Genomic DNA, 11,495 nt, shown 5'->3' on the forward strand with positions numbered 1-11,495 from the left:
GCATGTGTGCTTTACTTCCGATTTGGAAGATTTTGCCCTAGGTTTGACCATAAATACTGTCTAATCTTATTATTATCGACATTTATTTACTTTTACGGTTTACTTGTCGATCGGTTATTCGTTTGCGCGTGGGACATTAACGCTAATTTGCCAACAAAATCAAAAGTGTGATTCACTTAACCAAGAGAATCAATTTGAACAATAAAATGGCAAAGAGTGTATTAAGAGAAGGATAACCATCAAATGGTATTTGATTAAGGCAGTAGTGAACAATCCAAAGTTGTTGCTTAATTAATAGAAGCAACATAATTAGTACACAAATCGAACACTTAATTCGTACATTCTAACTTAATCAGAAAGAAGGGAACTTGATTTTAGAGGCACAATTCCCAGGTCCCCTAGGAAGGAAAGGACAGTTCTTAAGTCTAGTACCACTTCTATCCACACACATAGAAACCTGCCAAATCTGACTCTGCCCTTGTGAGTTATGGTTACAGTCGATCCACGGGTGGAACCCGGTAGCTCGAGCAATGGCCTTCTTGAATGCCTTAAGAGGGTAGACTTGGTTGTTAGGTCTGATCCCGGCTTTAGCCAAGGCTTGTAGAAGATTGACCTTGTACTTGAGGTTTAAGGCTGCTTGGAAGTAGGGGATCTCGGCTAGGACCGATTTTGAGCAGCTTCCGTGCTTGTTCCATTCATGGACCCAAAATTTTCTTCCTATGTCGGGGCATGTTACTGATGGCCACTCCTTTCTTAGCCTGTCCTGCATTGGTTTGATCTGTTTCGAAGAAAAACGTTAGCCAGTTAGTTTACTGACAGGTTTTAAACAAATGTGAGTTATAAACACGAGTTTTTGATCATTTTAGCTAAATCAGCTACACGTTCAATCATTTTATTCATTGTTCTTAGATTCGGGATCCTACTTCGTAATCACCCGAATCATAAAACGTGGTTAAATCTAACACTTAGGAATCAAGATTGAATAAACAAGGCATTGATGATTCGCGAGGATTTATTTAATCCAAGGTCCAGAGGGTGGTAGTTGTTAGATGGTAGCTATTAGATGAACAAACAACAATGTTACTGTGTCGGTCACTCTAAATGAAAGGTATGGAATCCCCGAAATTGCTCTTAAATATCGAGTACTATAGAATGCATCAATTCATTGTTATGTCTGCCAAAATCTTATGAAATTATGTCTATTCGTGTCGACTCGAGTTTAGATGACAAAGAAAAACTGCCAACAGGTACCGAACTACTGACATTACTGATAGATGAACCATCTCAACCAAAACCTTAAGGTGATGGTTGAGGCCCAACTATTATAATGCCCGTTGGGCTTGAAGAGTGGTTAGTTGTGCACCGGCTCCCCGTACCGTGTGCTGGGTTTCCACTTCGAGTTTTTGAGGTTAGGGATTTAACCCGTGGACCTTCTTGGCCACACTTTTCGATCTGTGATAGATGAACTATCTCAACCAAAACCTTAAGGTTATGGTTGAGGCTCAACTATTATAAATATTCCTATTAATTACATTGTCTTCGATATCTTTGCGTAGTTAATAACTGGGGCTACTGAGGTTAATTAGACATGATAAACAAATTATTGGAATAGTACTAGTCGGGTCCAGTTCGGGTCATTCCGTCTGGATAAGACGTGGACTGCAAAGGACTTTGTCTCACTTCAGTAGAATGCAACCAAACTTTACATAAAACGTGAATTGACAGAAAGAAAAAGTGAAATCATGGAATGAATGCTAATTTAATTCCCGTGACAAAAAAGTTGTCAATTTTTTACTCCTACTTGCTTACATTTTTCAGATCTGAAATTATTTTTATACTTTTCAATTTTCATGTCACAAAATAACTGTGGATCTCTTTATATTGAGTTTTAAAGTCGGTAGTGGCAGAGACAGGATTTGAACCTAGCGGTCGAAAAATTTCAACGGAGACGAACGGGTAATGGTATAAGGGAAACTTGAAATCTTTTCGAAAATTCTAATTAAAACTTTTGTGATAACCAACCGCCAGCGGGGGCGAGCCCCTGCTAGCCCCCTAGCTCCACCACTGAACGCCGGATTAAACTTATCATTTACCGTCCTAGTACTCCTACCTGGCTCGAATCCGGATTAAACCATACATGTGACTATGTTTATGTTACTCACTATCAGACTGTGAGATTATTTAACAAATAAAGAAAAAGTAAAGTAAAAATAATAAAAGAACACAAATTCTCATTTAACACGACAATATCCGTATCCGTCTTAAGCTTACTGATAAATAAAAGAAATTAGGAGTGTAAAACGTACCAAAGCTTCATCAAAGTTACCACCACCACAATTGTAAGGAAAACTACCATCATTGTAGTAAGGCCATAATCCATATATTGTGAAATCAGCAGCTGGTTTTCCTGTAACTGGATAGCAACATCTTTCCCCATTTTGGTCACAGTATGATCCCAACCACTGTCATTTTCATTTCCAAATGTTAAGACATCTAATTAATAGTGGATCGAGTATTTACGCGTTAAACTAGCTGACATTTGTTATAACAACTCTTCATGGGACGTTTCACGTTTGATTATGGCACTAATACAAATATAAGGCGCCCACATAAAAGTAATTCATCAGTCTCGGTCATTTCTTTACATTTTCCTTAGTCATTTTTTTACATCTTTTTTTACCTTAGTTCTTTTGTTTTAGGCTTAATGTGAAAATCAAACGTAAAGAAATAACAGGAACACGAAAAGTAAACAAAAACATAGGAAGTCATAGTAGTTTAATTACCTGTTGGACAAAGTAGAACAAGTGGAAATCACCACTATTGTTAGCAAGAGTAACAACAGTTAAACTTAGCATTAAACTAAGTTTCATTAACATTGAGCTTCCTAATATCACCATTTTTTTGTGTTGTTATTTTGAAGAAAAATTGATAGAAAGGAAATGGGGAGGTGTGGTTATTTATAATACAGTTGAAACCTGAAAACTCCTGGATATGGGTCAATGTGAAAGAGTTAAAAGAGGTCTTCCTGCTTTTTTGGTAGTACGAGTTACTGTCCTGATGTAGTGCACAACTGCACATGGTACGATACATCGCTTTAATTATGCCTTTATTCGTGCTCATCAGGTCATGCTCATAAATTTTGTTCAACTAGATGTCATACTCTAGACTCATAGCCATTTTGTGATTTGCTATTGGATCGTATAGGCTTTTTTTAATGAGCATAAATTATTGTTTAAGACGAGAATGTCCGTCTTAAAATTAAAATGTTTAAATGAGATAAAAAAAAACATATGGATGGAGTAATGTTCAGAGACGGTAAGAAAATGTCTCATGTCTCACATTTGAACAAATGATAAATTGCAGTCTTGCTTGAGTCTGTTTTAAAGTCGAGAATTAAGTCGTTAGGGTAATAGCAATGGGAAGAAATAAGAAGTTCCATATCTTAGACCATTAGAGCATCCACATCCAAGAGGATGATTTTATCCTCTTATATTTTCTCTTTCCTTCTCTAATTAGGACACTTCACTTTCACCCATACTCCACTATTTCCATCCTCTTCTTTTTACTCATCTTAAAAAATCTCCACATCAAAGAGGATCAACTTATCCTCCTCTCCCAAATTTTTTATAAGCAAAAATTAAAAAAGAAATGGATTACATGCCACATGCTAGATAATGAATGATAAGTGGGCACAAGGGCCAATGTTACATATCCTCTAAAAATAGAGGAAGTGTTCCTCTTCCTCCTTCTAAGAGGACATGTAACATTGGTTCCACATTGAAGAGGACATCCTCTTAGATGAGAGAGAGTCCTAAGAGGATGGTCCATCCTCTTCAATGTGGATGCTCTTATCCCCAAGCAGAAGGTCACACTAACTGGGTCACCAAAAATTTTCCTCTTAATCACACCTTATTAATCTTGATCCACTTTCATACTCCCAAGCAGAAGGTCACGACCTAGGTCACCAATCCAATCATTTTTCCACTTTCCAACATTTACAATCATTTACCACATTCACTACCCCACCAAAACCTCTCTATTACTTTTACAATTATTTTTCCATTTACTTTTACAATTATTATTTACTATAATTAAGTTATTTTTGTCATTTTAATAAAATAAAAACTACTCAAATATGTTAAGTAAATTAATTTTGGAAAGTGTAAATTTAAAAAAAAAAATTGAATTAAAATTGACGGTTTTATTTGAAATATTAAATCTAAATGTTACGATATATCGATTCTATTAATGAACATATTTGAAATATTATTACATATTTGATGATATACTAAATAGACGATATACAAATATACCAAATATGTTAACGAACGTATTTGACGATATACTAAATAGACGATTGTTGTAAGCCAATAGAAATGCGACATGTTGAAGGTCACCAACCTTCAACCTCTTCTCAACTCAAGGTCACCAATTGACCTTGAATAACTCAAGGTCACCAATAACAACATCGATTTACTCGCTAATTACGTCATTAGCATGACCCAACAAGGTCACGACCCGGTTGGTGACCTTGCTTGGGCATGGTCTTATAAGGAACTCCTTACCCATTGCTTTACATAATAAAAAGTTTCTTATATGAAACCGGTTTTCATGTTAGGAAAAGGTGAAGAGAGATAAAAGTATGGAACTTTTACCATTGAGCATAATTAAAAAGTTTCATAATTAATTTAGTGGGTTGATATGTCAATGATGAAGTTTAATTAGTAAGGAACTTCAACCATTATTATTGCCCTTAGTTAGCTTTGATTAAGAAGATAGATATCGAGTAGTTTTACTTGATAGTAGTATGGTACCTAGTGTAGTCTCGAATGGATAAAAAGATTGAAGTACTCTATCACGGTAATTTTATATTTATGGTCGTCGAATTGTCTTTTCATTTTAGGTTTGACTTGGATTTTTTTTGGGGGGGATGACGGAGAACTCGTAGCCCCTATTTTTGGTGCGCTTTACAATTAGGGGGCGTTTGGTTCATCTAGATTAATTAGTGTATACACAATCGAATATAGGATTCTTTACCACTAACGGAGCAATTGTAAGACATGAAAATAATTGAATCAATCACGTATGTCGGGGGTGGGCACCTTCGTACCATATGTAGATCTCTTCACACACATGGTTATGTTATGTATGGAGAGAGTCCTAGGGCTAAACAATTTATGGACCCGTCATTGACTAATAAATGTACCAATTCCATCTACCCTTCTTATATTGTAACTCGATATAATGTTATACGAAGTAGTAACTTAGTAATAAATTCATATATTTGTAGGTAAGGGAAAAAGTTACTCGGTAAGTCGGTAATAGAAGTTGAAAGAATCGATTTTGATTAAATTAACTATTTTCACATTGCTCGTACACATTAGCAAGTAGCGATATTGATCTTGTTTCAAAATTATTTTTATAAATTGTTTTGGTAAAAATTTACCGACTATGAATTAATTATGTGAGTGATAGTGATTATCCTTAATGCCAATTACGTTTAAAGTACGAACGAAAGGAACGACAAAATAAAGACAAACGAAGAGGAGGACACGGAGGATTTTTGGTGACGCGGAAAACCCGGTGTGGGAACAACCACGGGGGGAGTCGGAATCCCGCCAATTATTGCACTATAATCGAGATTTTATGAACAAGTAAGGAAATACAAGTATAATGTCGCTAGATAATTATCACCAATTGCCAATGATTTTTTGGGTGGAGTTGCTGCTTGATGATGCTTGTGAATGTCCTCCGTAGATTGCTTTGCTCTTGCTTTTATAGCTGTTGAAGTCAATGCTTAGGGTTTCAAAGCTGTTTCTGCTTCTGTTGCGGAATAACGGGTCAATATGCTACAAAGTAGGAGTTTGTTAGTTGACTGGGTCCTTTACTCTTTCTCGCGCATGGGCTTTTTACTTAGGCAACTTGTGTTTGTTTACTTTCCATCCCATGGTCCACAATACGCCACCTCAGCAATCCCTCTCTCCCCTCTTCTTCCAATTGTCGCGCGCCACGTTGGCATCCCTTGTCACCTTTTCTCGCCAATGATATTCTGCCATGTCACGGGTAATAAATGACATTTTTATCCATAACAATTGCCCCCAAATTTCCGTCTCAAATATTTTTTAGGCGGGAATTTCAGTTGCGACGCGGAGAACTGACGAAGCCTTAGCAGTTATCTTGGTTTCTACAACTTCCCTTACTTAACTCTTCTCAACCGCCCATTAACTTCCCCACTTGCCCTCAAACTCTTCCTCTCACGCCACTCCCTCGGTATCCTCCCTCTTTTTATATTCCCCAACTCCCTCTATTATTACTTCTCACTTCCTATCACCATCAATCACTTCCCATCTTCTCCGCCGGTTGCTTTGTTTCACAGGTACTTTGTCTTCACCTTCACTCTCTTTATATTTCTGTGCATACTATGTCACAAAAAACCGCTTCTTCAATCTCAGACTCGGATCCGGCGATGTCGCCTAACCTCTTTCTTTCCGGCGGTGTGCTCTCCGCCAAGCACTCCTGTGATTCTGACTTTACCTCCGAGGATCTTGAGTATATCAAGAAAACCTTCGGTTTTTCTGATGATGTGGTGTTCCACATTCCGACTCCTGGCCAGAAAGCCGACTCGGTGAGGGAAGGGTGGATTTGCTTGTACGAATACGCTTTTCGTCTGGGTCTGCGATTTCCTTTCCCTCCCTTGGTCCAAGAGTATCTGAACTTGAATCGGTTGGCTATTTGCCAAGTGGCCCCATACACTTGGCGGACCTTGCTTGCGATTGATGCTATGAACAATCGTTTTGGTTATGAAATTGGTCTCCCGGATCTTGCACACTTGTTCTCGGTCAGGTCCCTGGCTCGGGGTCAAGTGACTATTCGAGTCCGAGACGGGGAGAAGAATTGCATCATCTTCCCGTGAAACCGGATGATAGCAAGTGGTTTTCCCGCTTTATTTTCGTGAAAATTGATACTCTTCCTGCTCCGACTGACTATATCGTCAGTGTCTGGCGATCAACACACGGTATTTGCATGCCCTTATTCCTGTGCATTTTTCTTTGGCGCTTATATTTCCTTACTTGGTTTATTGTGTAGGTCTGTGCCACTTGCCTTTGTCTCCTGACAAGACTGCCTCGCTTTCCAAGTTATTCAGTCCACCTCCAGAGAATAGGACCTTTCCCAATCTGATCCAGGATTCTGCTGCTGTGGTGAAGAAAACAGCTGCTGAAGAAAAAGATTTAATGTCGACTAGTGTGTTGCTCTTCCCCTTTATGACTTGGTTCTATTTCTGGATTCTTCGTATATCTGGTTCTGACTTAATATTTGCTGCTTTTAGGTTCTGCAAAATCTAGAATTTCACTGCAAGATGTTTTGGCTCAGAGAGTGCAAGAGCAGGTTACGGCTGTCCCCAAGCCCGCTGAGAAAAGAAAGTCTACTCCTGCCCCTGGTTCTGGACCTCGTCCCAAAAGGAGGTCTGCTGCTGCGGAACGGGCTAAGGAGCAGACTCCTATTGAAGCTACGCCTCTGGCTGTGAGGCCTCCATTACCTGGGCATGGATCGTCTGCTTCTGGAGATGCTCTAATTTCCAAAGCTGTTCCTGGTTCTGCCCCAGCTGTGCCTGCGTCTGGTGTGACTCCAACGTCTGGAGCCACTCCTGCCTCTGGAGCTATCCCTGCTTCTGGAGCTGCTTCTAGCTCCAGAACTGCTCCTGCTTCTGGGGCTAAATCTACTCCTGGGGTCATTGTTTTTTCACTTCCAGATGATTTTGGTAGGGCTAAGTCTACGAGTAGCCTGGACTTAATGAGTCAGATGCTTCTTCCGGTTCCTAGGTCTACGCTGGATAGCAGTCCTTTGCCTGACTTGGTGGATCGTGCTACTGAGCATTCTTTTGAGGTAAACATTCGTTGGCCGCTGCTGTATATATGTATATATATATATATATTTTTTTTTTTTTTTTTTTTTGACGCTTGGTTCGGTCCACCGGTCTTTTCGAGATGGCCCCGTATCTCGGGAGAAGGTGCCTCTTCCGGTAGCGAGAAAATGCGAAACTCCGGAAGCTGGCGAAGGAGGCAAATGAGGATAGGCTGAAAACTCAGGCTGATCTGAATAAGTCCCAGGATTTGCTGCTGGAGGAGGCCACTCAGAAGCAGAGTTTGCAGAATAGTCTTTCTCTTGCTGAGGGGCGGGTTTCTGGTGCTGAGAAGAAAATTGCCGATCTTTGAGAAGAAAGTCGCCGATCCGAGAAGGAGGTGCGATGCTAAGGAGAAGGTCGCCGATCGAGAGGCGTGCTTCTGATGCAGAGGCTCATGCTGCCCAGATTCAGGAGGAGAAGGTTTCTGAGGTGCAGGAGTTAAAAAGGACTCTGGTGGATGCTCTGTCTTATGCTGCTCTGGAAACGAAGATTGACTGTATAAAGGTGTTCCAGAAGGGAGGACATTCGGCCTGGGATTTAGGAGCTGAAGAGGGGAGGCTTGCTGCTACCTTTCCGGATGGTCTTAATCTGGATATATTGGCTGGCTTGGTGGAGCCTGGTACTGTTTCTGCTGATGATCCAGGCGCTGAGGAAGAGGTCAATTCTCCTGCTCCTGATGCTCAGGCAGCTGCTTCTGAAACTGTGGTGCACATTGACGTAGATTAGTATTTCTCTGCATCTGAAAGACTTATGCTATGTTTAGTTAGTTTTTGGCCCTACGGGGCATGACATCTTTATTTTGAACAGTTTGTGTACTTTTGGTCTGGCTCTGGTGCCAGGCGTACTTTGCTTTGTGGCTTAAGTATTTTCTACTAGTTATCTTTTTGTGTCGTACCGTTTCTGGTGCTTTGATTTGTGCATGCACGTCGTTTGTTTGGCCATCGCTGATAGATTGCTGGCTAAGGGGTCTAGTATGCCCACTCGTCCAGAGGAGCCAGGCTTGCGTGGGTGCTAATGCATCGCGGGAGGCTGGTTGTCCCGGTTGTATGTGCTTAGCCACGGACACACGCCTTCTGTAGTGGACACAGGCTCTGCCAGATTAGTTTGCATTTTATTTCCTTGGCTTACTTCAAAATTATTCACAGTGGTTTTGCAATTTTAAAGCTTGTTAGAAAAAATACGAGCAAGGCTGTTAGAACCAGAAATGTTGGATTCAAAAATAACGTTTTTTTTTTTTAGAGCCAGAAACATTCAGACTCATGAGATATCTAGACCCAGATAAACATATAAAAGATAGAAAAATGTTTTAGAAATAGGAAAATATCTTGAATTTTTGGAGGCATAAAAGTGTTTAAAGACAGAAAAATATTCAGAGCCAGAAAATATGTAAGGCAATATCTAGAACCTCGGGCTGGGTCAGATATCGGTAGGCTGAGTACCCGGTTGTTGACCTTGCTGGTGACTTTAAATAAAATACTTTTTCAAGTGGGTGATATTCCAGGATCTGGGAACCATTTGTCCTTCCATAGTCATGAGTCGGTAGGCCCCATTTCCAACTGTGCTTTCTACTTGGTATGGCCCCTCCCAGTTGTAGGCAAATTTCCCTGCTTGCTGGTTCTTGGTATTCTGGAAGACTTTCCTTAGGACCAGATCTCCCACCTGCAGAGTTCTTACTTTTACGTTCTTGTTGTAGCTTTTAGCCACAGTCTGTCGGTAGGAGGCCATCCTGATCTGGGCGCTGGTTCTGAGTTCATCTATTGTGTCCAGGCTGCTTGCCATTTCCACCTGGTTCCGATCTTCTGTGATGCATCCATATCTGTGGGTTGGGACCCTGACTTCAGATGGGATGACTGCTTCTGCTCCGAACACCAGGCTAAAGGGGGTTTGCCCCGTTGCAACCTTTGGTGTGGTTCTGTCGGCCCAGAGAACCAGAGGTAGCTCTTCTGCCCATTTGCCCCCAATCTCCTCTAGTTTCTTTTTCAAGTTTTCAATGATAATTTTATTGCTGGATTCAGCTTGTCCGTTGGATTGGGGGTTCCTGGGAGTAGATTTCTGTAACGAGATATTCCACCTAGCACAAAAAGCTTCAGTCTTATTTCCAATGAACTGGGACCCATTATCACATATAATTTCAGATGGAATGCCAAACCTGCATATGATATTGCGTTTAATGAAAGATATCACCTGGGTTTTCGTAACTCGGGAGGATGATTCTGCTTCTATCCATTTGGAAAAGTAATCCGTCATGGCGAGCATGTAGACTTTGTTTCCTGGTGCTCTGGGTAATGGTCCCACGATATCCATCCCCCATTTCATGAAAGGCCATGGTGAGATAACCTGGTGCAGAGGCTCTGCTGGCTGGTGGCTAACATGGGCGTGTCTCTGGCAAGCGTCGCATCTTTTTGCGAATTCCATGGCATCTTTGCGCATTGTGGGCCAGAAGTATCCCTGCCTCAGTGCCTTGTTGGACAAGGCTCTCGCCCCCGCATGGTTTCCACATTCTCCACTTTGTGGATAGCATGCAAAACAGTCTGAGACTCTTCCCGATCCAGGCATCTGAGGTAGGGTCCAGCGTGGGATTTCCTGAAAAGAACGTTATCGATTAGTAGGAATCTGGATGCTTTCATTTTAAAGCCCCTTACCTCCTTTTTATCTGCTGATAGGACGTCATTCTGCAACCAGTCTAGATAGGGTTTCCTCCAGTCTGGAGTACTTTCTTCACTGCTGGTGCTGCACACTTTTTCTGCTTCCTGCTGAGATTTTAGTGTTGCTGGCTCCAGCACGTGGACAATTGGTATCGTGGAGATAGTTCCTGTTTTGAAGGTTGCCCCCAGGGTGGCTAGTGCGTCTGCTTCTGCATTCTGCTCCCGGGGATTTGCTTGATGTTGAATGTGACGAACTTGACTTTCAGCTCTTTTGCTACATCTAAATATGCCATCATCCTGGGGTCCCTGGCTTCATAGCAATCATTCACATGGTTAACTATAAGCTTAGAATCACTGCAAACCTGGAGGTGTCTGATTTTCAGATCCAGAGCCAGCTTCAGACCCAGGATTAGTGCCTCGTATTCTGCTTCGTTGTTTGTGGCTTTGAATTCACATCGTACGGCCTGGACTATGAGGTCTCCTTGGGGTGATTTGAGGACCAGCCCTACTCCTGCTCCTTTGGCGTTTGAGGCTCCGTCCACATGTAACTCCCACACTTGTTCTCCTTTGTCTTCTTCCAGATTCAGGATATCTGTTCGGCCCGGGTGGAGGTCTTTGGCGTAAGTCGACACAAAGTCCGCGCGAGCCCGAGACTTTATGGCCGTACGTGGTTCAAATTTCAAATCGTACCCGCTCAAATGTACGGACCATTTAGCCATTCGTCCTGATAATTCTGGTTTTCTCATTATAGTTTTAAGAGGATAATTAGTTATCACAGAAATTGTATGAGATTCAAAGTAGGGACGCAGTTTATAGGATGCAGTAACAAGTGCAAGGACAAGTTTTTCTAGTGATGTGTACCTGGTCTCTGCCGAAAGCAGAGACTTGCGATGTAGTATACCGGATCTTTGTGATCCTTCCCGCTCTCGTACTAGCACCGCACCGAT

General features: G+C 41.3%; 2 protein-coding genes across 2 annotated transcripts; both read right to left on the minus strand.

The window, feature by feature from the left end:
- Positions 1–221: 221 nt before the first annotated feature.
- Positions 222–3,171, minus strand: LOC141644148 (ribonuclease 1-like). The gene is made up of 3 exons (XM_074453621.1): positions 2,784–3,171; positions 2,307–2,462; positions 222–778 (listed from the first exon to the last, which is right to left on the minus strand). The coding sequence occupies exons 1-3, from the start codon at positions 2,895–2,897 to the stop codon at positions 353–355; spliced, it is 696 nt and encodes a 231-aa protein (XP_074309722.1). The 5' UTR covers positions 2,898–3,171; the 3' UTR covers positions 222–352.
- A 6,196-nt stretch (positions 3,172–9,367) lies between these two features.
- LOC141641882 (uncharacterized) lies at positions 9,368–11,294 on the minus strand. The gene is made up of 4 exons (XM_074450525.1): positions 10,911–11,294; positions 10,546–10,854; positions 10,088–10,486; positions 9,368–9,877 (listed from the first exon to the last, which is right to left on the minus strand). Exons 1-4 carry the CDS (start codon positions 11,292–11,294, stop codon positions 9,368–9,370), a joined length of 1,602 nt encoding a protein of 533 aa, XP_074306626.1.
- Between the last annotated feature and the right edge of the window lie 201 nt (positions 11,295–11,495).

Source organism: Silene latifolia, chromosome 2, assembly GCF_048544455.1.
Source record: "Silene latifolia isolate original U9 population chromosome 2, ASM4854445v1, whole genome shotgun sequence".
Classification (NCBI taxonomy): domain Eukaryota; kingdom Viridiplantae; phylum Streptophyta; class Magnoliopsida; order Caryophyllales; family Caryophyllaceae; genus Silene; species Silene latifolia.